The sequence below is a fragment of the Pseudorasbora parva genome, chromosome 11, assembly GCF_024679245.1.
Source record: "Pseudorasbora parva isolate DD20220531a chromosome 11, ASM2467924v1, whole genome shotgun sequence".
In the NCBI taxonomy this organism is placed as follows: Eukaryota; Metazoa; Chordata; class Actinopteri; order Cypriniformes; family Gobionidae; genus Pseudorasbora; species Pseudorasbora parva.
Genome location: NC_090182.1, coordinates 25,681,286 through 25,708,860, shown reverse-complemented (window position 1 = coordinate 25,708,860; position 27,575 = coordinate 25,681,286). Strand labels below are relative to the sequence as shown.

The 27,575-nt window shown below is 35.5% G+C and overlaps 4 protein-coding genes across 8 annotated transcripts in view; 3 read left to right on the top strand and 1 right to left on the bottom strand.

The window, feature by feature from the left end:
- Window positions 1-282: 282 nt before the first annotated feature.
- On the top strand, window positions 283-13,353 carry cul4b (cullin 4B). Of its 2 annotated transcripts, none has more exons than XM_067457543.1 (20): window positions 283-1,224; window positions 2,005-2,120; window positions 2,207-2,310; window positions 2,898-2,967; window positions 3,065-3,138; window positions 3,273-3,435; window positions 4,125-4,214; window positions 4,768-4,850; window positions 4,923-4,990; window positions 5,103-5,221; window positions 6,297-6,489; window positions 7,807-7,911; window positions 8,014-8,124; window positions 8,216-8,286; window positions 8,400-8,507; window positions 8,646-8,759; window positions 10,523-10,628; window positions 10,805-10,977; window positions 11,065-11,217; window positions 12,181-13,353. In XM_067457543.1, exons 1-20 carry the CDS (start codon window positions 774-776, stop codon window positions 12,274-12,276), a joined length of 2,568 nt encoding a protein of 855 aa, XP_067313644.1. In that variant the 5' UTR covers window positions 283-773; the 3' UTR covers window positions 12,277-13,353. The 2 variants fall into 2 exon arrangements, with proteins under 2 accessions (XP_067313644.1, XP_067313642.1); XM_067457541.1 differs by having other exon boundaries at window positions 290-1,224; window positions 8,216-8,301.
- Window positions 13,354-14,088: 735 nt separating this feature from the next.
- Window positions 14,089-16,884, top strand: mcts1 (MCTS1 re-initiation and release factor). The gene is made up of 6 exons (XM_067457540.1): window positions 14,089-14,268; window positions 14,746-14,898; window positions 14,998-15,095; window positions 15,225-15,358; window positions 15,940-16,007; window positions 16,656-16,884. The coding sequence occupies exons 1-6, from the start codon at window positions 14,258-14,260 to the stop codon at window positions 16,735-16,737; spliced, it is 546 nt and encodes a 181-aa protein (XP_067313641.1). The 5' UTR covers window positions 14,089-14,257; the 3' UTR covers window positions 16,738-16,884.
- A 1,723-nt stretch (window positions 16,885-18,607) lies between these two features.
- Window positions 18,608-24,098, bottom strand: c1galt1c1 (C1GALT1-specific chaperone 1). Of its 3 annotated transcripts, none has more exons than XM_067457539.1 (2): window positions 23,967-24,098; window positions 18,608-20,197 (listed from the first exon to the last, which is right to left on the bottom strand). In XM_067457539.1, the coding sequence occupies exon 2, from the start codon at window positions 20,179-20,181 to the stop codon at window positions 19,228-19,230; it is 954 nt and encodes a 317-aa protein (XP_067313640.1). In that variant the 5' UTR covers window positions 20,182-20,197; window positions 23,967-24,098; the 3' UTR covers window positions 18,608-19,227. The 3 variants fall into 3 exon arrangements, with proteins under 3 accessions (XP_067313640.1, XP_067313639.1, XP_067313638.1); XM_067457538.1 differs by lacking the exon at window positions 23,967-24,098 and adding an exon at window positions 20,526-20,765; XM_067457537.1 differs by lacking the exon at window positions 23,967-24,098 and adding an exon at window positions 20,553-20,765.
- zdhhc9 (zinc finger DHHC-type palmitoyltransferase 9) overlaps window positions 23,256-27,575 on the top strand; it is a 34,708-nt gene continuing 30,388 nt past the window's right edge. Inside the window, exons 1-2 of one of the 2 annotated variants that reach the window (XM_067457534.1) lie at window positions 23,256-23,737; window positions 23,882-24,081. In XM_067457534.1, the coding sequence (XP_067313635.1) occupies window positions 23,735-23,737; window positions 23,882-24,081 (203 nt within the window). In that variant the 5' untranslated portion in view covers window positions 23,256-23,734. Of the gene's footprint in view, window positions 24,082-27,575 lie in introns of both variants that reach the window. The other variant, XM_067457535.1, reaches the window with a different exon arrangement.

Genomic DNA, 27,575 nt, shown 5'->3' with positions numbered 1-27,575 from the left:
TAATTAATTAATCAAATTACTTAGAAACATTTGGTATTATGACAAATTGCCCTGACACTTCAGGACAAATTTAAACTCTTTAGTAAAAAAACATAATCCTTCATTATATAGTTAACCATAAAAAAGTAATGATATTGAAAGTTTAGTTTGATGTATTTAATGCACAAATTTGAGTGTAATTTAATTTAAGAGAGTATTGAGAGAAATATTAGGCTAGTGTTTTTGAGAGTTTTGGGACTGGACTGCGCATTATGTATTGGCACCCCCTGGTGGAGGATCGGAAACGTCAGGCCTCGCGCTTAACCAACGCGCCTCAACACAGCAGCTGCGCACAGAAACGGTCTAAAGTACTTCCGGCGGGTCAGCGTCGCCTCTTAGAAAAGTTACTATTTTCCCGCAGACTTTTCCTCAAACCGAAAATACTAGCCTAACGTTAACTCCCGAGCGGAAATACCGCGTTCAGTAGAATGCTTTAACGCAAACAGCCCTCGGCGAAAAGCGGTTTGCAATCCAACGGACTTTGTGGAGCGCGCCGGAGTGTGTGCTCGAACGAGAGGAAGCAGTATTCAACCATCTTTCCTCTGTTGGCAATAACAAGAGCAGAGAAGGGTCCAAGTGGGGCTGCACTTCTCATTTTATCCTCTTTTTTTCCTTATTCACACACGGAGCCGCGAGGTTGCACTTTTCCCCGGCGAGACCGAGGAATATAAAGCGTCCACACCCGGGATCGTAGCATTAGTAGATTAGCGATTTGATTTAGTATTTCTTTTTTCATGTTTCCAACAGGTTTACCTTCCCCTAATCCCCCACCGCCAGCCCAAGAGCCCAAACCGGCAGCTTCTGATGTTCACAACGACAGTAGCTTAACGTCTTCTAAGAAGAGGAAAATTAACAGTTCCGAGAAGGAAGACATTGATTCAATATCTTCGTCTCCTAAAGCCATTTGTAACTCCTCATCCACAACATCCTGCTCTTCCAGTTCACAGCAGCAGCACATCCAGAAGAAGTTGAGGTTCGAGGACCCGCTAGATTTGATCGGACTGGATGTGAAGATGGCCGAGGAGTCGTGTAACCCTGCCGAATCGTGTTCAAAAGCGAGAAATGTGTTCCTGGCTGGAGGTGTTGGACATCATGCGAACGGACTGACAAAGTCTGCGGGCTCTGCCACCTTCTCCAACAGTAAACCCGGTGCTGCGAAGAAACTTGTTATCAAGAACTTTAAAGGTAGGTGAAGTCTGTTTTAAACTTCACGAGCTTTAACCAAACGCATCTGTGTTGCAATGAAATGATGCCCAGTCCAGCCACGACCAAATGCAAAAGTAAACATCAACGATTGCCTTATAAATTAAAAATGCACACACACACACACACACACACACACACACACACACACACACACACACACACACACACACACACACACATATATATATATATATATATATATATATATATATATATATATATATATATATATATATATATATATATATTAGTGTGTGTGTTTTGTTTCTGCTTTAAGGTTTTCTAAACCATTGGAACAACTGTAATAACTTTTTTTTCTTTTTCAAACTGAGGGATGTCCAAAATGTTTTCTGTAGTAGTCAATACCAATGATCAACATAAGTCATTTAAATCTTTACATGTAGTCTCAGTGATTATTATTTTGAAACTAAGCAATCGTGTTGAATATTTTAAAACATTATTAATGAAAGTTAATTATTTGTTTTAATATATATTCAAAGTAAACAATTTTGTCAACAGTACAACTAATACAGTGCTAAACAACTCATCTTATGCAAGTGCTACTGTCACGAATAAGACCAGATTTGTATCTGTATGCTCTTAAAAATTGACTTTATGTCAGTTGCATTTGTTTATGAAGGTACATCTCTCATGTAAACAAAATCTAAACCTACACTTAAGTGATACACTAATGTGTTTTTTGTTTCTTATGCAGTCTAACTGTTGGTTCACACCCTTATCTTTTGAATACTTTATTAGAAAAACCCAAATTACCAGAGAATTACACAAATGAGACCTGGCAGAAGCTGAAGGAGGCAGTAGAGGCCATACAGAACAGCACTTCAATTAAATACAATCTAGAGGAGCTCTATCAGGTAGGCTGTTTTTTATTTGTTATAAAATTTTGGTAATATTAAATATGGAATCTAATGTCATTTTTTCCCCCCATTTGTCTTTTCAGGCTGTTGAAAACCTGTGCTCCCATAAGATATCTGCTAAGCTTTATAAACAACTCAGAGTGGTCTGTGAAGATCATATCAAGGCACAGATTGACCAGTTCAGAGAATATCCTTTTTCTTGCTACACACAATCAGTTTCTTGCTGTATTGTTTTGTTAAGATAGTGAAAATAAAGTGGACAAACCAGGGGTCAACATGAAAAGTTTAGGTTAAAAGTTTAGATTTGTTTGTATTTTTTTTTTTTAAATTATTTAAAATTATTTTTTATTAGTTGTCCTCTCAAAGTTAGAAGCACATTAATATACACTGGCCTTCTGAAGTTCAGTTTTTGTATGATTTTATATTTTTTCTTTTTTTAAAGAAGTCTCTTACCAAGGCTGCATTTGTTTGATAAAAATGTAATAGAATAGGTCTGTTGTGAAATATTACAATTTAAAATTACTGTGTGAATAGAATAAAATAATGCTTTTATTTTTCATTGGTTTCTTAAACGATTTACACCAAAACATTTTTTAATTTTAAATAATAGCTGAAAGTTTGACATGACCTCCATCAAAAACGATGGCTTGATGTGCAAATGATGAAATTAAAATATAAGGAAGCATTTTGAGAAAAATTTCAGTCACTGGTAATTATTATAGACTGCTAATCATAATCGGGGTATAAAGCAATTTACCTTAACTGTTGTCCTACGGATGCCCTAGACAGTGTTCTGTTCCTCAAGAAAATAGACAAATGCTGGCAAGATCATTGCAGACAAATGGTTAGTAAAGTAGCATATTCTAGACATTTTCTGACATTTGACCTGTTTGGCAACCTGTTTATGCTTTTTATACAAAATATTCTGTCTTTTCTTGTAGATCATGATTAGGAGTATATTTTTGTTTTTGGATCGCACATATGTTTTACAAAATTCAATGCTGCCTTCAATCTGGTAAGTGTCCAATCTTGCCAAAAGATATTGAATTTGTACCGCCGGCACTGTCACCCTTGCTGTCTTTATTTACTACCAGGGCTTTGCTGCTCTTTTCTCTGGTGGTTAAAGATACCCTTGTGTTTCATCTTCAGGGACATGGGCTTGGAGTTGTTTCGTTTCTATATCATCAGCGACCTGAAGGTGCAGAGTAAGACAATCGATGGGATTCTGCTTCTTATTGAGAGAGAGCGAAGTGGAGAGGCCGTAGACCGAAGCCTCCTGAGGAGTCTTCTGAGCATGCTCTCAGATCTGCAGGTCACCTGCTTTCTCATTTGTGCTTAAATGAATGTTCCCAGGTTTATGCTTGATTTGTGGCATAATGTTGATAAATTATAATTTAAGTGTAAAAAAAACATGTAGATGCAGTAAGAAATCTACTCTTATTGTTTGCTCATTTTCATAACCATATAAAGTCAGTAAACATAATAACTCTCACAATACAGGCAATAATAAAATGTGTGTTTTGTACAGTCTGGTTAGTTTATAGAAGCCTATTAATTATGTACAGTCTGGTTAGTTTAACAGCAGTAAAAGGAAGCAAAATTATGAATGTGTATTAATGTTCATAATTTATTTTTACAAAGTTTTTAAGGGACATTTATATTTGTTCACAATTCATGTTTCTGCTTTTAAACCCTCAAAGTACATTGTCCAATTTATCTCCATGGTAATGTCCTTACTGTATCAACTTTTTATTTTCTAAAGAGTCAATTTTCGCATTTAACATGTAGCATATTTTAAAGCATTAATGAAAGTTATTTATTATATTAATTTACTTAGAAATTGCTGTTTACTTTAATACTACAGGCCAGGGTTGGCAAAACTTGTACAGGTCTTGAGATTTTTTTTTATTGATTTCTGATATAATTTAGCCCTTAAATTGTGTGGCAAAACCTGTTAGTGTTAGAATCGTTGTAATCCCACCTTTGCTCCTTTTATGGCAGATTTATCAGGATTCATTTGAGCAACGCTTTCTGGAGGAGACAAATCGACTGTATGCTGCAGAGGGCCAGAGACTTATGCAGGAAAGAGAGGTGAGTTTCACATCATAGTGCTGATTGTTTTCAGTTTTGTTCATTTTTTTAATTTATTTTTTATTGTTTTAATTCTGAGAAGTAATTTTTTTTGGCATGTCTCAATAAGTAGAAGTGATAAGAACATATACTTTGCTACAGTCTGTATTTGTATTTTTTTTAATGAGGTTCTCACCCTCACACAGAATTATTTACACCCCTACTTATATATGCTGTCTTTTTTTCCTTGTGGCGCAAAAATGTAAAAATCTTTTTCATACAGTCACAGCTCATTGTGACCATGGGCTGTTAAGTTCCAATAAAGACAAAATAAAAAAGTAAAGTATTCCAGATTTCCAGGTGATTTGTTCTAGTCTTCTGTAGCTGTATGGTTTTGAGAAGATTATCAGTGCATAAGTCATACATACCAGTTTTATTGTGCTTTCAGTCAGCATTTGTCTCTCTGAACTGTGATTTGTATAATAAATAAAAAAATCGTAATATTTTTGTGAGCTATACTTTTAATTTTATTTATCCCCTAATCCACCCCCCCACCACCAACAACAAAAAAAAGGTGCCAGAGTATCTCCATCATGTCAACAAACGTCTAGAAGAGGAGGCAGATAGAGTCATTACATACTTGGACCAGAGCACACAGTAAGTATGCAGAGAATATGACTAATCCATAAGTTGGCAAAATATGTGAATGTTTATTATCTTAATTTGTAGAAAACCCCTCATTGTCACAGTGGAAAAGCAACTGCTTGGAGAACATCTTACTTCAATACTTCAGAAAGGTATCACTCCCATAGAAATGATTGACATTGTGTTTCTCGTTTAAACGGTTAACCATTACTTATTATTAGAAGTGATTTACATAAGTTATTTTTTTTCCTTGGCAAACTCTAGGTTTAAATAACCTGCTGGATGAAAATCGTATTCAGGATCTGTCTCTGCTGTATCAGCTCTTCAGTCGTGTGAAAGGCGGCGTCCAGGTGCTGCTGCAACATTGGGTTGAGTACATTAAGGTGTGCAAAGGATACATCTAGATGACAAAACCATGACATAACACATCTGGGGCCTCATTTATAAAACTTTGTGTAGGATTTGCGTCAGAAGTGGCGTACGGATGAAACATAGGATGTGCGTACGCACAGAAATATTCAGATTTATGAAACCATGCACACGCACATCCTACACAGTTTTCCCTTAATAAATCGCAATCAATTTTAAATGTAGCGCAGCTTTTGTGGCTTCATGTCACGCCCATAGTTGCTCATAAATAGACTGTGAAATGCCCACAAGTTAATATTCGCAGATTGCAAAATCATGGCAAACACAGAGAGGAAATTAAAAAAACTTAACTTCCCTCAATGTGAAGTAGATATTATCGTAGAAGAGGTGGAAATGAGGAGAAAAATTTTGTTTGGAGAGCATAGTGTGGGCATTACTAATGCCAAAAGGCACTTGAGTGGCAAAAGGTTGCAGACGCCGTAAATGCTGTAGCCTCACAACTTAGGGCTGTGGCCCAAATAAAAAAGAAATGGTTGGACATCTATCTGTCTGTCTGTCTAATTGCATCTATATCTGCTCCGCCAGAAGGACACATTGACGAATATGTTTTGTACATTATTTAGTTTTGTTTTCCATATTGTTTATGAGGATTAATTGCATAATACGCCAATATTATTGCATTTTACACTTTTCTTTTTGCAAATGTGTGTTAATTTGCTTTTCCGTTATAATTTTTGTTTGTTTTACACTGCAGATTGATCAAACGGGTGTTCGTGTAGACTATTAATTGTAAGACTGGCTTTAAGTCTTCATGTTATTTATGAAGCAGTATTGCCATTTATTTTATACAACGGTCTGCAATTTCACATACTGTCACCAATTCGCCAATTCTCATTTCACCCGTTTTTGTGCGTACACCTGCGTCAGAGCTTGCTTGAAGGACCGCACATTTTTCCGTCAAGTTTGCTTTTTATAAATACCAACTGTAGATACCAATTGGGTAGAGAGCCACGTACACAACGTTTATAAATGAGACCCCTGTATATTATTTAAACATCCAGGTTCACAAGGATTATTTTTTTGTCTCAGGTCTTTGGAAGCACAATTGTAATCAACCCAGAGAAAGACAAGACGATGGTTCAGGAGCTACTGGATTTCAAAGATAAAGTCGATCACATCATTGATATATGTTTCATGAAGAACGAGAAGTTTGTGAATGGCATGAAGGAGGCCTTCGAGACCTTTATCAACAAACGGCCGAACAAACCTGCAGAGCTTATAGGTCAGTCGACATATGTTGTTTTCCCACCAATCATTAGCTACGTTTCCATCCAAAAGTATTTAACTGAGAATTTAACTTTTTAGCAAAATTTGAATATCACATTAAATATTTGACAATAAAGCAGCATGTCCATCCCATCTTTTCAAGAGAACAAAATCATCACTTCCTTGGATATTGGAGCAAAATATTTGTAATACAAATGGAAGTTGCTGCAATTGAAGAAGCCACTTTTGCTCTTCTTTCTAACATCATAAATGACATGTGTCTCAAGCATGCAGCCAAAACACAAGAAATGCTGTCATGTTATCTTGCATTCAGGTGCCCAGTGTTTGGGGATGCAATCATGTGAGATGCTTCTAAGAGGGAAATAAACCTTTGGTTCAGGCATTTCAGTTTGTAGATTTTCATATTTCAGTTTCAGATTGTTCCACAGGTTAGTTCAGTTATCCAATCACATCCTCTGTTTAGGTAAAGTATTTTAATTGAATAAACTTAATGATGGTCGATTAAGCAAGTTCATCATTAGAGTGCGTAGGTTTGAGATGCATGCGGCTCATGCACAAAACACACAGCAGACACGTGGTAAAATTAAGCGAGCAACATCTGCTTCTATATTCGCTCTCGCGGTATTTTGATGTCCTACACCGATTGTTCTGCACCAAAGTTATTATAGTTTTGCAATTTTTTTTTTTACACAAGACCATAAGAGCTACGTGTGAAAAATCACAATAAAAGTACATAGACAACAAGTGATAAGTTCCTAGTTGATGATTGGATGTGAAGTCCTATAGCTTTTATCTATGCATTGTCTTATGTTGTGTTTGTACTTATTCGCGACCACTTGCTCTAAATAAAGATATGTGATCAACTAGGTTTTGCCTAGTTGCAAACAAAAACGCGGTGCAATATCTGTATACATGGCATCATGTGCATGCTTGTTTGCGTCAGCAGTTTTTTTTAATCATCTTTAAATGGCAGAGTATGGCCTCTAAATGTGTAAATCTGTTATGTACAATGATTTTACAGTTCACATTTTCCTGTAAAGCAGTTATTTTTAAAAGCACTTGTTAAGAGATATTCATATTCCCTATATTCACTGTAAATCCAAGCTTTAAAATGCAATCCAAGCTTCGGATTTAAGCGGTTGATTAACGATTAATTGATTGTTAATTTAGACAACAATTGATTATGGGAATTTATGTAAATTTACATCACTAGACTCAAATGAGCGCATATGTTTTTGTTTGATTTAAAACTTGCAGCTGATTGGATCAAGACAAATATTAATATACACTAATGTGATTTTATCTTCTATAGCCAAATATGTGGATTCAAAGCTCCGTGCTGGGAACAAAGAAGCAACTGATGAGGAACTTGAGAAAATGTTGGACAAGATAATGATCATATTCAGGTTCATTTACGGTAATCCATTTAAACTTAATTCTCTGTTTTAAAGGCCTGGAGAGTTTAAAATTATTAAATGACTGTCTAAGCTTTATAGACGTTTTCATTTCTCTCTTTTAGGGAAAGATGTTTTTGAGGCCTTCTACAAGAAAGATTTAGCGAAGAGGTTACTGGTGGGAAAGAGTGCCTCTGTAGATGCGGAGAAATCAATGCTGTCAAAACTGAAGCATGGTAACTTGCATTTCCCCTTTCATGTTTGATTCTTAAACTATCCCATCATTTCACAGATGTTTCAACAGACTGAATTGTGTTTTTCTCGTAGAATGTGGAGCTGCATTTACTAGTAAACTGGAAGGAATGTTCAAAGACATGGAGCTGTCAAAAGATATTATGGTGCAGTTTAAACAAGTAATGATATCATTTTATTTTTATTTTCTTTGATTTGTGTTATCTTTTTTGTGTCTAGTTACATCTTTCAATTGTCTCTTTTTGAATCTGCACCTCAGCACATGCAATGCCAAAATATTCCCGGGAACATCGAGTTGACGGTTAACATCCTCACCATGGGTTATTGGCCAACATACATCCCCATGGAAGTGCATCTTCCTCCAGAGGTCTGTTCTGATGAATGTTGAGAAATGGGAGCATGGATCAGATATACTTTGTAAACATGACAGTAATAATTACCTATGTTCTAATAAATTACATTCTAATTAATCAGTTATCTTTTTTTAATACCCTTCAATCTGCAGATGGTGAGATTGCAGGAGATTTTCAAAACGTTTTACCTTGGCAAACACAGCGGACGGAAACTACAGTGGCAGTCGACGTTAGGACATTGTGTGTTAAAGGCAGAATTCAAAGAGGTAATGCACATTTTATTTTAATAGCAACTGGTCATGAATACCAGGGCATTGGTAGCTGATTATAATATACTGTATACAGTGCTTGACATTAACTTTTTTGCTCACCAGCCACCGTGGCTATTGGTTGTCCAAAGTTACTAGCCACTCAGCATTTTAACTGGCCACAATTTTGACAGTGATACTATATGCGGAAACCATATAGATATTTGAAATATTATCTCATCATTTGGCAGCCAGTATATTAAGCTGTTTTCACTTTTAAGACCGGATACACAGGCTCACTATACTGTTTAATATAGCCAACTTGGCTTGTGCCACTTTGGGTGTGACAAAATCTGCGGGAATAAGTAATTTTTGTACATAATCCCACGCCAAAATTAAGGCCCTGTAACACCAACAATATTCATCCGTAGCAAATTAAACGAGTGAGGGGAGTTGGGTTTGTGTGTCATCTTATTGTCTGAGAGAAGAGAGCAAGAAAGCGCTACTGGTATTGTCTATCTATTCTATGTAAAATTAGTATTGGTATTAATATTTTGGTAATATTTTGGTATTAATATGTATCGAACAACAATCTATATTTTTGACAAATATTTTTTTTTTATTCTTTTTTTTTTTACTTTTTTAATGGCAAGGATCCCTAAACAATCTCCTTGTGAGGTCAATTATTTATTAGGGTTACTATATAATATAACTATAACAGCCTATAATATAATATAAAAAACGAATTGAAGTATTTAAACTGATATAGGCTATTATAAAGTAATTAGTAATTAAATAGATCTAATAGCTAATTATGTTCAAGGGAACATGAACTCTTTTAAAGTTATCTTAACATCTCTGAAACATAAACCACACACATACATCTATTTAAACTGACATGTTACTGAGGTGTTTATAATTTGCACGCTACACTTGTGGTGGGTGTACCTGTAAATGTCTCTTTTTTTACCATGCTGTGCCCATCATCTGTTATTTCCACCACTTAATCAAGCCACTCTTTAAAACATGATGACATTTTATTTCATGTCTTTGTTTCACATTGCTTCTCATACAGACTGTAAATTTGTCAATATGGTGAATCCTGCAGCATTTTTTGTATTTTCATTTAAATTATAAAAAACAACTTACTGCTGCTGGGAGGGTGTTTATAATAAAATTTAACATCTTTCTCTCTCTTCACTGCCATTATCAATCTCACTCTATTTTTCCCCCTCTTTTTGAAAGTTGTGAAATCACTATTGTGGAGTTTTTCTTTTGCTTTTTGAGCAAATAGGAAAACCAAAAAATAAATGTAATACATTCTCGCATTCACTGCTATAAAAGTTTACTCAACTATGATAACTTCTTCTCTGAGAAACCCTGAAAATGTGAAAAGGGTCTATTTTGACCGTAAATATGACTGCCGCACACGTGTGATATTATTCTCTCTATAAAAACCTGTAAACTGCATTCACCGGTTCTAACTTCTAACATTATAGCGATACTCTACTCTTTAGCGGTTGAACAGAGTTCACTGCAATTATCTCATTTAAAGTACAATCAAATGGATTTCTCCCCTCATTTCGTGTCTGCGTGGCATTTTATTCTTTCTATGGCATCACAAGTGCGCACAGCTTAGAGGGAACACTGGTTGACAGGTGTTAATGTCAAGCCCTGACTGTATATATAAAACTAATATAATTAACTTAAAATTACTTTTTCTAGAGGCTTCCCAAGCAAATAACTGGCTATAAGAGAACTTTTTTCCTTGGTTTTCACAGGGCAAAAAAGAGCTGCAGGTGTCTCTGTTTCAGACGTTAGTTCTGCTTATGTTTAATGAAGGGGAGGAGTTCTCTCTGGAGGACATTAAACTGGCTACAGGCATTGGTATGAGTAATTGTGACAAGCAAACTTTGTCTTGAAAAAATTTGTGTTGCCTTTTATTCCACCATTCCATTTAAAATCAATCTTTGTTCATAGCTACATCTTGCAGCCTTTTACAAACTTTTAAATTGTTTAACAAATTGGAAGCTCAATAAATAAAAATACACACCCATTTGCAGAGGACAGTGAGCTGAGGCGGACTCTGCAGTCACTGGCGTGTGGGAAGGCACGTGTCCTTACCAAACTCCCAAAGAGTAAAGACGTGGAAGATGGAGACAAGTTCTCATGTAATGATGATTTCAAACATAAACTCTTCCGGATTAAAATCAACCAGATCCAGATGAAAGAAACGGTACTGTCCAGCACACGTTTCATTTTATTGCTGATGTGGGAAAGGTATTGGGTGCTTGGTCTTATCCTTGTTTGGTGTACCTCATAGGTGGAGGAGCAAGCCAGCACTACAGAGAGAGTATTCCAAGATCGTCAGTACCAAATTGATGCTGCCATTGTTCGAATCATGAAGATGAGGAAAACTCTCAGCCATAATCTTCTGGTGTCTGAGGTGTATAACCAACTAAAATTCCCAGTTAAGGTGAGGTCACAGTTCAAAATGTTTTGCTTACACAGTTAATTGAGAATTTTAACTTTTGTTTGTGATGATAATGGATGTCGTGCAGCTAATGTATAAACTCAGGCAAAACAAGAATACTGCAACAATCACCAAGTCGTACACACAATGTAAATAAGATTCATTGTGAGAGTGGACAGCTTTATGCATTATAAGAGCATTTACAATTCCAAAAGAGGGGTGAGTGTGTATTTATGTTTGGAAACTACCATTCAGAATTGTGGGGTCTGTAGGTTATTTCTTCAAAAGTAATTAATATTTTTTTAAGCATGGTTACATTCTTTTTTTATCAGAAGTGACAGCAAAGACCATTTCAAATGAATACTGTTCTTTCAAATTAAATACTGTTTTTTTCTATTAAATAATCCTGAAAAAGTTTAAGGAATGTTTAAGGAAACCGGAAATGTTTTCAACATTGATAACATAAATTAAAAAAAACTTCTTGAGCAAATCAGCATATTAGAATCATTGAAGAAATTTCTGAAGGATCATGTGCCGCTGGTAATGGCTAATGGTCATTAAAGTAATGGCTGATTTGCAATCACAAAATGTATTAAAATAGGTTCAAGTTATAATTTTAAAATATATTACAATTTAATAACTTCACAATATTCTTGTATTTACTATATTTTTGAACAAGTATTTGCAGTCTTGGTGAGCAAGAGATTTTTTAAAACTAGACAATCTTATCTACCCAAAACCTTTGAATGCTAGTGAATAAAAAAAGCAATCCAGTACTACAGGAAGAGTTTTCAGCTTATGAATATGACATTCAATTTAACGTGCATACTATTTAGCAAAAATAATCATGATCCAAATAATTAACAATTATTACTTGACAGAATCATTTAAATGGGACCTAAATTGTTGGGATAGGACATATGGATATATGGCACTTCCACTAAATCTTGCTTCATCTTTTTGCAGCCTGCTGATCTAAAGAAGAGGATAGAGTCACTTATTGACAGGGACTACATGGAAAGGGATAAGGAGAATCCCAATCAATACAACTATGTGGCTTAGAGATGGAGAGCGAATAAGAGGGGTAGATGAGGGATGGTAGAAATGACAGGAGGAGGATGTTCTCAGTGACGTTGTTTACTTCCCTTAGCACATGGAACCCCTTGTTCCAGTTTTTGTTCACTTTACCATCTTCACCACAGTGACCAACAACTGAATCAATTTTCTCTTCATGGCTTTGACAGGGTAGGGTGTTTTATTTCCCTCAGAATGGAATGTCCAATTAATAAAACAAAAACAAAAAAAACATTATTTTGTTACAATGCTTCAAAGAATTGGGCTATCCTGAGCTTAAAAAGAAAAGTTATTTATTTTCCATGTTCCATGGCTGTTTGTCTCCATTTTTTTTCATTTTTTTTTTTCATTGTTAAACTATGAAAATATCATAACATTACCTGTGCAAAGAAAATCAGAACCAGATTGATTGAATTTGCCCCTTTTTTTTCAGTCGATGTTGTATTGGGTACCTGTGTATGAACATTGAAAACAGGTTTTCTCTTTGCCAATGTTTGATAAATTTGTACAATGAAAAGAAGGTTCAGCTGATTGGTCACAAGCGATTTATGTTCTGTGAATGTGATTTATTGATAAATAGAACAATTGAGGCTGATTAAAAATTTCACAGTATGTGCCAAGATTAGATAAAACCAAGCACTTGTTTTGTTTGTAGGAATGTTAACGCTGCTAAACACTAACTTGTACATCTTCCTTCCTTTTCCCCCCTCCCTGCTTACACCTTCTCACATTTTCCTCCTCTTGTTTATTTTGTATATACATTTTACACACAACTTTGATGTTTGACACTCTTGACTACATTGCATCTGCATTATTTCTCTGGAAACTCTGAACAAGCACAGCAGCACCATTTTATCATCCTAGTGTTTCCAAGTTAATATATCCCTTAAGTTCTGGGTTAGGCCTATATACTGAGAAGCTCCTCTGTGTGGCATCACTGGATCTGTCTGTGGAAATTTTGGCAGTGGTGTTTAGAGAAATCATACTAAAGTGGACGGTCGTCCAGTGTCTGGAAAAAGTATGCTTGTTTTTATTGCCTCAGAATAAACAACTGTGTTTCCATGATCTTGTCCCTCTGATTAGTGATTGTGATCATTCACAAGGATCCATTCCTAATACCGGATAATGAAAAATGGATACTTAATTCTAACTAATGGTGATAAATTAACCAAAGAAGGATCAGATATCATAAATTGGCGGTCTTTCATTATTTTCATTAAAAATAGTAAACATAATGTTAGGTATTGTTTCCACTTAAGGTAAAACCATTGTTTTTTCATGCACTGGTCAGTTTTGAGATTTTGCTTCCATAAAACATCTTTTCATAATGCATTTTTAAAACTACTGAGAAGAAAGCATCCAAAATGCACATTAAAATATACTCCTGTTTATGCCTGTGGGGTTTATATAGCATATCATACTTGTATAATTTATTAGGTTTACATAACATTTTATTCCTATTCGATTTCTGTTTTTTTTTTCTGTCTGTTGATATTTTCTGATTTATGGAGTGACAAAAGAGAAAGCCTATCCAGAAACCCGTCTTTAAAAAACCAAAATGAAACAATAATTTGTAACCTGCCTTTATCCAATGTTCATATTTCTGTTCTGTAATTTAATGAAAATTACTGCATAGTTAATGCATATTTTACTTAACAACAGAAAACAACGCATAAACAAAACAATAGTTTTAATGTGCTGAGATCAGTTTACACTGACTTTGAATTGATCCAAACGAGATCACTTTAAAGTACATATCAAAATACTGTTACGTTTTGTCACGCTGTCCGTCCCTTGCAGTAAAATGTGTACCACTGTCGTAAACGATACGGGAATCACCTGCGGTTAACGTGAAGCGTGGAGTTACTTCATTAAACCATCATACACTGAATGTTTAGTTTGTATATTTTTTACTTCTATAAGATCACGTAGATAAGAAGACAAGAGTGACCGATTACGACTCGCAAGGATGTTTAAAAAGTAAGCTTGAGCCGTTGTCAACCTTATAAATAGTAGCTAACGCAACTTAGCATTGTTACAGTGATTGAGTGTTTCATTAGCGCAGCAGCTTTACCATCTTCGTGTAGTTAAATATATATCGCATTTATACGCTTACCAGTTTAATATGGTATTGTAACTTAATATGTGCCCTTACTTCTGTTGCCGAATCAGTAAGTTAACCTGTTTAGCTACACTGCTAACTTGCTCTGTCACAGCTCACTTTAATGGTTCATTAGGAATGATCCATTTGTATTACTGTTTTCACACTAAGCTTTTGATAAGATACTTCTCTAATATTTATAACTTGACAAGACGGTAAGCAACCTGCAAAAAAGTATGTTTTCATTAAGGAGTGGATGTGAGGTGTTTGACATTCAAGGTTCTACACGATAGACATTTTTGGGTAATTATATCAGAATTCTAGGCTGATTCTTTTCTTTCTCATTTTCTTCATAGATTTGATGAAAAGGAAAATGTTTCAAACTGTATTCAGTTGAAGACATCTGTAATTAAGGGTATAAAGAATCAGCTGTTAGATCAGTTTCCCAACATTGATGATTGGCTCAACCAGATAATGCCAAAAAAGGATCCAGTCAAAATTGTGAGATGGTAAGTTTCACAGTATATGCAGTCAGTGTTTATTGATATGGGCAACTGTAATGCAGTACTAAAGGATTAACTGATTGTGATATTTGTTTATGTTTCCAGTCATGAGCATATTGAAATTCTTACGGTAAATGGAGAGCTGCTCTTCTTCAGACAGAGAGAGGGGCCCTTCTATCCCACCCTCAGACTTCTGCACAAATGTAAGATGCTTTCTCTGCCGAAAGGATTTTCTCTGGTGACAGATGATGACAGAAAACTTCTCATATTAAACAACTTGCACTTAAAATTCAACTTGACTAATGCCCGATACTTGTGTTTCTGTTCTCCAGATCCCTTCATCCTGCCACACCAACAAGTAGATAAAGGAGCCATCAAATTTGTTCTGAGTGGAGCCAATATCATGTGTCCAGGTCTTACATCACCAGGAGCCAAACTCTACCCTGCTGACACAGACAAAGTAGTTGTATCTTTTCAACTGTTGTATTCATTAAATATTTTTCTGCACTTATAAATCTTTTTAATGTATTGAATATATATATATATATATATATATATATATATATATATATATATATATATATATATAGCCTCTTCACACAGCTCTTTTGTCAATTCCAAAAGACACAAAAAGCGACTACTAAATAATAATTTTGGTCTGTTCATTACAAAGTAATTGTCTCAATTTCAGAAGTCTTATGAAGTACTTTATATGGTATATTTTTTCTTTTGAAATCTTTTAAGTAAAACGTGTGGTGTTGCATAGAAACCTTTAAGTAATTTTGTTATGTGGTGTCTTTTTGAATCCTTTTTAGATTTCTATTTTAGCTTTTAATAATACATTTTTATTTCAGTATTAGCTTTAATAATTCTAGTACTTCAACTTGAACTTATTTATTTTAGGTATTTTCCAAGACAACATATTTCAGTCAATGAAAACAACAACACTACTCCAAATATACATTTTTGCGTAAACTATTCATGTAATAGATTTGATTGGTGTGTGTTGCACAGCACAGGTTGTTGTCCTTAAGTATTTGTTTTCAGGCCATAATGGCAGAAGGAAAGCAGCATGCAATCTGTGTGGGAGTCATGAAGATGTCAGCAGATGACATGTGAGTGTTTTATGCATTTTTCATTCTGAATTCACATTTAATTTTATAATGCAAAAACACATTTATATTTTTAATTATCTTTACCTGTGTTGGGAGTAATGCACTACAAAGTAACGCACTGCTGTAATTCCACTACTTTTAGCAGTAACACGCATGTAACTAAATATTTGCAGTCAAGAAGCTAAAAAATACAGTAGCGCGTCGTCATCTGATTACAACATATATAGATAACACGCTCACACATGTTTATTTTTTAACAATTTGGCCATTAGTTAAATGTACATCTGTGGTTTAAATAAACAGATACTTCTGGTCTTTTCACAATCGGATAGATATCTGGTGATATCTAGTGATATTTTTAGAATATATGTGGATGCTAAAGTGGTATGGTATGGTGTCAATCATTTTTGAGAACTGTATTTGCTTGGTTCAAATGACTAAAACTAATGGGTTGTGGATTAATTTTGGTCACATGGCCAAACTAGTTGAGAACCACTGCTCTAAATACAGCATTTATAAATACATTCAATTAATATAAATAGGTCAGCATCAGTTTAAAACGATGACTCGGTTTATTGGTTATGGAAAACTAAATGATTAATTTGCATTTCATTTGAGAATATTTTCTTGTCTCACTTCACTGAACAGAGAGAAAGTAAACAAGGGAATTGGAATCGAGAACGTTCACTATCTGAATGATGGACTGTGGCACATGAAGACATATAAGTAATGACAGTTATGAGGATGTGGTGGAATCATTTGGACCCCTTATCACCAGGCTGCTACTGTTTACATGAATGGACTCAACTGTCTACCATGCCGAAAGCTTTGAAAACAACCGCATTTTAATGCACAAATAAAACCCGCATTCAAGTCATTCCAAACTGAAATGGTCTGTTGTTACAGTGTGAGCTGAATTGTGTCATGGAAACTTAAAACCCATTTAAAGAATTTTTGTACGTATACTTCTCTCTTGGAAACATGCAGTATGATTCTAGGCCTATTTCTGATTTTACAGTTTTTAACCCACATCTTTTTGTTCTAAAGGCTGAAAACATACACCTAATCCATGCTATGAAACTCAAAATCACACGAGGGATTGATGTATCTTACTACCTTTTAAATATACAAATGTCTCTGTTGCTCTACATCCACATCATATTTATGAAAATGTAAACCACAAAAGCTGATTGTTTACATCCCCTTACTGTGGGAATGGGAGGGTTTGACTGTTGTTATAGAAAGCATGAATACAAACAGCTTGTTGAAGACGATCTCGTCTTAGCACACAGTTTAATTAAAAGGCTTAATACCTAGATGCACCTGAAAGGAAAATCAAATTGAGTTGAATGAATTTTGAGACAAAAATGTAAACAATATCTCACTTTAAAGAAAATTTTAAAAAGTCAACTGAAAGTCCACTCCAACTAAAGAAAGGTGAAGGTGAGTGAATGTACGCTAAGCAACTTCACATGGTTTATAATGCAGTGGGAAAATACATGAGAATACAAGAGAATTGCTACTGTACTCCATCACTGCCTGCCTGTCCAATCTCTGTGCATGTCAAAGGTTGTGACCAAATTAGAAGAATTGGTGACCACTAAAAACGTGTTATTGAAGGATGGAACAGTTAAAAACTAGGTTGAATTTTTTCCAAACAGCTTTTGTGTAAGTATATTATGTATGTTATAAATAGAACTCACGGAAATAAATGTAAATATAGCTGCAAGCAGGAATTATCGGGACAAGCACAACAAAAGCAAACAAGGAAGCTAGCAGCAGACCAACTGCAAAAATGAGTACAGACATTTTGAGACAGTTTTAAGCAAAAAGGTTAAAAACGAGTCTACGTATTTGTAGGAGTCTACGTATTTGTGGATTATTTTGAGTCTAGACGCTAGAAATGTTTCAAAATCCACATGCTGTGCTGCGATCCACAAATGCGCAACACGAGATCCACAAATGCAGAGGAAGCCATCAACAAATGCACAGGAAGCGATTCACAAATGAATGCAACTTATGCAAGGCAGAGTTGTGTGTTTTGACATGTGTGGATTTTTTTGTTACTCACAAATATCATTGTATTTATTTGTGAATCTAATTTACTTTTGTGAAACTCCCAGATATATTTGTGGATCTCATTCTATTGATTTGTGAAATTATTTATTTTTTGTGAATCGGTTTACATTTATTTGTGGATAACAATATATTTGTTTGGAATAATGAAACAATATTACCCCCATAACTATCCCTTTCAATGAGATAATCCTAACCTTCTAATAGTGTTGTAATCGATTGTAAAATTAAATATTCATATAATGAAAAGGATTTAATATTTTATGGGAGTATATGAATTTATTCACTGCACTGCTGATAGCACTCCATTTGTGAACTGTATTATTACTATAAAGCAGGTGAGAATGAGCACCCTGATGTTTACCAAGGAAAAAGTATCGACCAACAATTAAAAAAGGTCACAAAACAGTGTAATGAATTATGAAATTATCATAATATTTTGATATGTAAACAGACCATTTTCTATGTAAGTAATTTCAAAAACGCAAGCATATTTGGAAACCACATTTACTTGACTTTAGAAGAACAATACAGAACATTTTATTTTGCCATATGCTAGAAACTGACCATCTGATATTTTACATCCAAAATACTTAATTTAAAAAAATCTGCAGAAGGTTCTTCATTTTCCAACCAGTCCCCATGAAAAGAAAAAATGTAAATCATAATTAAAACAGCTGGATAAACAGTAATCATCAAATAGATCATATGAAGTATACACATTGCATTTTTCTTGTCTACAATTAACCAATTCACTTTTGAAATGGTTGCAGGAGAGTTGTAGAAGCGTATATGGTTCATAAAACAGCAAGGACTTTTATTTTTGCATCACAGTGCATAGCTGATGCATATATGTGGCATTCATTAATCTAGTGCATTTTTGTTCAAAATACTATCAAGTGCACAAATTGATCCAAAATTGGCCCTTGATTAAATCATGCTCATATGTAAACCATTATCGTTTTACTTTTACCAGAACATATTTTCAGCAGAAAGCAGGGTGAAAAGCCTCAACTTCCACACCAGAACTAACCTTCAACTCACATAATCAGAAATAAACTACACATCACAGATAATTCAGCCCTGCACCCGGTATTCCCAACATTCCAGCTCTGTCACGGTATCATTTCCAACACAAAAGCCATCAGTCATTATCAGAGTCTTTAGGAGGCAGAAATGTCAAGGTATCATAAAAATCGTGTCCATACGGCCGGAGTCTGTAGACGCCATACATCAAGACCTGTATCTGGCTCTGAGACATGCCACCGAAAGTGATGGCCACGTCAGAACAACATGCCTCCACGACGTCGGCTGGGTTTTGGCCCATGCTGTCGGAAATCAAGGTGCTGACGCTCTTCTTGTTAAAAAGCCCTTTGCCTTGCGCATCCTCTCCATTTTCAGCGAACACCCCACTGTACTTCAGACAGGTGGCGAGCTGCTTTTCTTCAGGCATCTTCCACAAAGCACGCCCTCGCACTGGGCATTTGTCCTCATCTTTGAACATCTCTATCAGCCTCCTCACTGCTTCATAGCTCAGCACAATACCGCTGTCATACTCCACATAATCCAGCTCTCCGGACTTTTCCGTGTGGCCAATGTAAAACGGCTGGCTTGAATCTTTATCCAATACCAAATACTTGAGGTTTTCTATAATTGCAAATGTGGTGGGCCGTGCAATGAAGAACCAGCGCAGGTCTCCAGCATTCTCATAGGCGTGTTTGATGGCTTTGACCAGCCTAGCCCACTCATCCTGCTCCTGTAGGTCAATCGCCTCTAGAGCTTTGGAGGATTCGGACGTGTAGAACACAGATTTGTCGCAGTGTTTGCTCCAAGTGTCGTTGGCTGTCGCCCAGTGGACCAGGAGCTTAGGGGTGACCATGATTAGACAGTACACGCGAACCTGCAGGGTGAGTTCAGACATCTGACCCTCTGATAACTTTTGTAGTTCATCTTTGCTGAGAGGTTTCAGATGATGGTGGAGATGCTGATGATGTTCTGAATGGATACCTGGATTAAAGGTCTCAAAGTAAGTCATCACCAGGCAGAATATACCCCCTAGGATCATGCCTTTCATAAACGAACTGCCCTCAGACATCATGCTGGAATGTAATACCCTGTAATAGATTAAAATTATGGAGAAAAAAAAAAATGATTATAAAACTAATAGCTGCTTGTGCTCTAATGACATATGTTCACCAATAAAAACAAAATTCTTATATTATCTCTCGAGAGCGTACATGATGAGAACTTCAATTTTGTTTCTGGTGACAATACAAATATATTTTCACAAAGCAGCTAGTCAAGCAGTCAAGTTTACTGAATACTGTTTACTTCATACTCAAGATGCTAACTGTGAAAACAACCGACTACATATAACTACAAGAGCCCATTAAACGCTTAACCAAAATTACAGATTCTAATAATTGAGTTATAATCTGATACCTTTAAAGAACGCAGAATAGTGCTTACATTTAGACGCAACCTGGACGCAACACGTCGCATTGAGTTCCGGAAAACACACAACCGGTAGGCGAAACCACAAAAATGTAGTCCGTTCTGGAATCAGTTTTACTTGTCTAACTTGAATTTTTTTTGCACGGAATAAGGTAAGAAAGCTGGTTGCAGTCCAGTGTGAGCGACTGCCTCCTAGGATATAGGCTAACACGGATGTTTAAACGGATGTTTAATCCGAACGATAAGCACTGTGGGAAATGTTGTCCATTTATGCTGTCTCGCCATGTGCCTCGCTGAGACGAACTGTCATAAAAACTACAAACGTCGTTTTCCTGAACGTAGACAAGTGCGGAAATTATTTGTGTGCTTTAAAAGTTTTAACCACTTCATGTTAATAGTATTGACATAAGAATAGAACTTTATGAACATAATACACATACAATTCACACACACACACACACACACACACACATATATATATATATAACAACATATATAACAAATTATAATATATATATAATTCAGAAAGAAATGAGAAGAAAAATTACAAAAAAGTATGAAAAAATCAAGCAAATAGCAAAACGCTCACATTTGTTTAATGTAACTCACAATATGAATATATAAACGATTCATTCATTAATTCAAATATAAAAACCGATTACATTTTAAAATGCATTTACTTTGTTTACAGCTGTATTACAGTTAGTGTAAATAATGCATTAAAAATCACTTACAAATACATAGAAACCATGTTATTTAAATGTAACGATAAAATAATATATTAATTACTCATTTTAATTAATTACATTTAAATTACACTTTTTATGAAGCATTTTATGAATATTTTTCTTAATCTGTTTGCCAAAGAGGTTTTTTCCCCTTTTCTAGTACTTTGTAACTTGTAAGAGTACTGGTAATTCTTGATCAAAATTTGAAATTAAGCTTATTGAAACCTCAATTGCTAATTTAATTATATATAGTGTATAGTGAAAAGGTTTGGGCTATTGACTGTGGAGCCACAGGAAAATGGAGTGATGACAGAATGATATTTTACTAGTATAAACATGTATTGTGGCTCATTTTAAAAGATCATCAATGGAGAAAGATGCAGTTACAGAATCCACCAGCAGAGGCTAGGCCGAGGGGTCAAGATGATTTGGATTGTTTGTATGACTCTGTCAGCCCTCTGATTCTTGCCTGTTCCAAAAAGTATGTTTTTCCACTGGCAGAAAATTAGCCATGTATTCTGAGAAAAAATATTATTTTCTTTTTGTTTTTGTTGCTTTGAGGTAGGCTTGTGTAATCTCTGAAGGAAGCAGAAGTCTGCCACTTGTTAATGTTTGTCTTGTATTTTCACAGTTTTGTCTCTGTAAATCTGTCATTGCATTTTATAAAGAGAGAGAGAGAGAGAGAGAGAGAGAGAGAGAGAGAGAGAGAGAGAGAGAGAGAGAGAAAGTCTTTCAGTTAATGTTAATTATTTATCCCTTTTTAAAGAAATAATCTTTGCTATAGCTCTTATTTCCTGCCCACAGTCTCTAATGAACTCCTACTCATAAACTGGTTGAACTCATGAATTTCTCATGTGCTAAACTTTAATGTTGAATATGCAGCATGCAATAAATATGCAAAAAAGAAAGCCTGTGTCTTATGTAAAATAAGACAGGCTTTCTTTTTTGCACAAGATCAGAAGAGATAAATTACTCATGCGATCATCGCTGGTTCATAAACATCTGAATAAAGCATCTTTTGTTTCTGACCTGCCATCTCATTTCCTGAATACTCCCCATAAAAAGGTTTAGGGTACAAAGAAAGAAAGAAAGAAAGAAAGATTTGGCCTTTCCCCGAACCCGGATATACCGGTCACAGCACACCACGTCATTGCCTTTACCACTTTGTTGGCCAGACATGCCATCCTTTTTTGTTTGTTTGTTTGTTTTTTCTTTTCTGTTATTATCATTTCCTATTTTATCTCTTCCTGATGGCCTTAGGGGAAGGGTGGGGTGGGTTGGGAGGAATGGGGGGTTATGTTGTTGCTGACCTGTTCTGTTACCTTTCAAGCTTCATTTTATTTTTTCCAGACACCTTGTTTCTTTTTGCATCAGTTGTAACACAATTCACATGTCTGCAAAAAATGTAATAATAATAATAATATAAGAAAGAAAGAAAGAAAGAAAGAAGGAAAGAAAGAAAGAAAGAAAGAAAGAAAGAAAGAAAGAAAGAAAGAAAGAAAGAAAGAAAGAAAGAAAGAAAGAAAGAAAGAAAGAAAGAAAGAAAGAAAGAAAGAAAGAAAGAAAGAAAATAGGTAATGCACTATTAATTCTTTTGTTTTTGTTTTTTTGTTTTTTTGCAGGGCAGGGAGAAAAACGAATGGCTATTTCCCTAGAAAGCATTTACTTTAACATCCTTTTTACGGACAATAAATAGACAGACGAGGGACAATAAATAAAGACACAAAGATAACAACAATAACTTGTATATCAACAATGTAAATATCAAACAGGTATAGGCTACAAGAATTATGGCTGGAATAGGCCACAAAATTAAATAGACATAAGTAAATAATGTGCTCAAACATAACCCTTAATGGGCTCAGAAGTAACAATATTTATATCATTCATTTTTGAATGATTGCTTTAATGTTAGGTTGGATATTAGTATTAGGAAACATAAAATTCCTTTGTTCCCTGTACAGTGAGACACTGGCCCTTTAAGAAGAGACATTTAAATCTAGGCGTGTTTCCTGCTCCCGATGAGAATCCAGGCTTGCTTGCATCCTACGACGCTAAATTGGAGGAAAGATTATCTTAGATATTACACAAATAATTTCTGAATAATCGGCATAGGTCACAAAAGGCTTTACCCAAATTTATTTTGCATCATTTTAAGAGAAAGGGGACGGATAATCCTCTCGAGATAGACGCGCTTAACCAACCTAACAAATGACAGAAATGTCAGTCGGTCAAGGTCCACTCACACTCCAGATGTGCTTTTAGCATTTACATGTTTATTTCACGTCAGCTTCGCTTTCTCACTCGATATCTGGACAGATTCTGAACGGAAGCACTTTCATATTGCGCCAGAATGGGAAATCTCCGCTTTTGGATGAGGATTTTGCTTTCTGGTATTTGATTGAGGATTTTTGGGACTCTAACCATGGATTTATGTACAGAAGAGCAGATATGTAGAGCGACAGACTGATGGTAACGATTGAAGAATCCTACAACCAAATCTTAAACGTGAAGGAAGAATTAGCCTACATCCTGCATTTTTTATTGCTGATAACTTTAAACATTCGTTAATCTACGGTTAATCATTTAGGGGGACACGTCTGTGGTCTATTCCAGGTTAAATTGACAAAAGACAATACATTCGCTACCATGTCGGCGGTGATGATATCACGGAAGGTTACTCGAAAATGGGAGAAATTACCTGGGAAAAACACCTTCTGCTGCGATGGACGGGTAATGATGGCTCGCCAGAAAGGAGTATTTTACCTGACCTTATTTCTCATCATTGGCACCTGTTCTCTCTTCTTCGCCTTTGAGTAAGTGCATGTTATTATTGGTGATTATTACAGAGACCTATCGTCTACACTGCTTGCGACGCGAATAAAAACCATGCGCTGGACACTGACAGCACGCGCGCGACATCAGCCTGAGCAGCATCGTCTTTCTTTCATTACAATGAGGCTTTTTCGGTGTATATTGCCTCTGTTTAATGCCATTGTAAGTAACAGTAAGCCATTTCTCAGTCGTGCCAGCTGACATTAAGGTTCCTACTGTACGGCTGTGTTATACAGTAGAAATGTCCTATTCGTAAACGAATAATTCTTCCGAGTCTAATCTTTTCAATTAATTGGTTGGAGGGGTTTAGAAAGATTCGTTCACGACAAATCGCTCCCAGCAGTTCTTGAGTCAACTCCTAGACTATTTAAACCTAGTGGATGATTTCCGTAGCTATGTGTTAAAACTTATTCTAAACGTTACAAATAAAATGCAGCCTATGCTACTGGAAAATATGTTTATGAAAATGTATGTTTAAATATGATCGTAGTATATAGCCTAGTTTATACAGATACAGTTTGTTTTGATTAGCATTTTATTAAAATGTGCAAAACATTTTAGCTAAAAGATGTAATGGCTTAGGCTAAATCATAGTAGCCCATTGTTTATGCAAATAAAAATTGAATTAGGTCTATATATATATATATATATATATATATATATATATATATATATATATATATATATATATATATATATATATATATATATATATATATATATACATATACACCCTCACCTAAAGGATTATTAGGAACACCTGTTCAATTTCTCATTAATGCAATTATCTAATCAACCAATCACATGGCAGTTGCTTCAATCCATTTAGGGGTGTGGTCCTGGTCAAGACAATCTCCTGAACTCTAAGCTGAATGTCAGAATGGGAAGGAAAGGTGATTTAAGCAATTTTGAGCGTGGCATGGTTGTTGGTGCCAGACGGGCCGGTCTGAGTATTTCACTATCTGCTCACTGGGATTTTCACGCACAACCTTTTCTAGGGTTTACAAAGAATGGTGTGAAAAGGGAAAAACAAACAGTATGCGGCAGTCCTGTTGGCAAAAATGCCTTGTTGATGCCAGAGGGCAGAGGAGACTGGGATGACTGATTCAAGCTGATAGAAGAGCAACTTTGACTGAAATAACCACTCATTACAACCAAGGTATGCAGCAAAGCATTTGTGAAGCCACAACACCCACAACCTTGAGGCAGATGGGCAACAACAGCAGAAGACTCCACCGGGTGCCACTCATCTCCACTACAAATAGAAAAAAGAGGCTACAATTTGCACAAGCTCACCAAAATTGGAAAGTTGAAGACTGGAAAAATGTTACCTGGTCTGATGATTCTCGATTTCTGTTGAGACATTCAGATGGTAGAGTCAGAATTTGGCATAAACAGAATGAGAACATGGATCCATTATGCCTTGTTACCACTGCAGGCTGCTGGTGGTGTAATGGTGTGGGGGAAGTTTTTTTGGCACACTTTAGGCCCCTTAGTGCCAATTGGGCATCGTTTAAATGCCACAGCCTACCTAAGCAATTTTTCTGACCGTGCCCATCCCTTTATGACCACCATGTACCCATCTGATGGCTACTTCCAGCAGGATAATGCACCATGTCACAAAGCTCAAATCATTTCAAATTGGTTTCTTGAACATGACAATGAGTTCACTGTATTAAATGGCCCCCACAGTCACCAGATCTCAATCCAATAGTGCATCTTTGTGATGCGGTGGAACGGGAGCTTTGTGCCCTGGATGTGCATCCCACAAATCTCCATCAACTGCAAGATGCTATCCTATCAATATGGGCCAACATTTCTAAAGAATGCTTTCAGCACCTTGTTGAATCAATGCCATGTAGAATTAAGGTGAAAGGTGGTCAAACACAGTATTAGTATGGTGTTCCTAATAATCCTTTAGGTGAGTGTATATAGTTTAACCGCAACAAAACTGATATAAAATAATTAAATGTATAAAACTAAACATAATCGTAAAACATAATATCGGCAATATTTGCTTGCATATGTCTAGGCTAAGGTAATATGCCACACTGTGATGCCCGGGACCACGTGATATAATTGTGTCGTAAATGAATTGACCCTTTTACATATCCGGGTTCCTCAGAAGCAGAAGTCATTATAGTTGTTTAAACTTCTAGCAGTGAATGAGAGACTTCATTAAATCATACTTTTTGTGTGTGTGTTCCCATTTAATAATAATAATAATAATAATAATAATAATAATAATAATAATAATAATAATAATAATAATACATTTTATTTATAATACAGTAAAATAACAATAATACAACCAAAAATAAAATACAAAAAACAATAAAAACAACTATAGCAATACAACAAATGGTTAAATAAAAACAAATGTTTTAAACAAATGTGTCTTAATCAACTTTTTAAAATGACCCGACGTTGGTGCATTTCTGATGGGCAGAGGAAGCACATTCCATTCCAAAAAGAACCATTTGTTCAAAAGCAAAAGAAAAACTCCACAACAGTGTTTTCACAACTTTCAAAAAGAGTAAAATAAATTGAGAGGGATTGATAATGGGAGTCAGAGAAAGATGTCATTTTGACTGTCACTCCTACAACCACTAATTTGATGAAAATATAATATAATATGAAGTATAGCATTATAAATGTACATACATTTAACCTCTAAATGTATATGAACCTTTTTGGAATCTTTAGAGATCTCGAACTCTAAAAGGACCCTAAAATAATGTTTAGGATATAGATGCTATATCTAAAAGCAAATCTGCTAATGAAAGAATGTACTGTTATATTTTCAAACTGTATGAGATCCTTTGCCTGTTGATGGATGGGAAACAATTAAGAGCTGTGTCATCTTTGTTACTGAAACACATTTGGACGATTGTAGATTGCTGTCCATTGTTGATAAAGCTGGATGTGAGTGCGCTCTGTTGGGTGGATATGGGCTCCCTTTTGTGGACTGTGTCGTCTGTGGTCAGTGTTTCCTGAGACTCTAGTGATGTGCTCCTCCATTAGGCTTGATCATCAGCATACAGGAAATTATTCCCTTCTCTTAATCAGAAACTCGCAGTCATGTATGGAGCTGCTTGCTCCTGTAGGGTTTCACTGCACGCCATGTTCGGCTCCCCTCGGGGGGGCAGACATATTAGCATAGAAACTGGGCTGAGTGCAATAGTGTGATTCCAAATAGTTTCTTACAATGATAAGCTAATAGAAGAACTTGAATGTTTTTTTTTTTTTTTTTTTGGCACTTACCATGTTAGTTCATCCGTCATTTTTGATAAACAGCCATTGCCTGTAACCAGCTCAAAAACTGAATTTCTTCTCTATAGAATGGAATTGACATTAGGTTTGACAATAAATATAATTTGAGGTTATTCATATGGTCTCTAATGAGATCTTGGGTCATCAGTTTCAGTAGTGCACTTCATGTATTTTTTGTGCAATTTATCTTTTATTTAATACC

Excerpts from the sequence above, each read along its gene's own strand:
- cul4b (XM_067457541.1), top strand. The coding sequence starts at position 774 with ATGTTTCCAACAGGTTTACCTTCCCCTAATCCCCCACCGCCAGCCCAA. Across the intron at positions 2,311-2,897 it reads CAGATTGACCAGTTCAGAGA|GGATGCCCTAGACAGTGTTC; the intron begins ATATCCTTTTTC and ends CTGTTGTCCTAC. Across the intron at positions 4,215-4,767 it reads GACTTATGCAGGAAAGAGAG|GTGCCAGAGTATCTCCATCA; the intron begins GTGAGTTTCACA and ends AACAAAAAAAAG.
- mcts1 (XM_067457540.1), top strand. Across the intron at positions 14,899-14,997 it reads CCAGTCAAAATTGTGAGATG|TCATGAGCATATTGAAATTC; the intron begins GTAAGTTTCACA and ends TTATGTTTCCAG. Across the intron at positions 15,096-15,224 it reads CCTCAGACTTCTGCACAAAT|ATCCCTTCATCCTGCCACAC; the intron begins GTAAGATGCTTT and ends TCTGTTCTCCAG.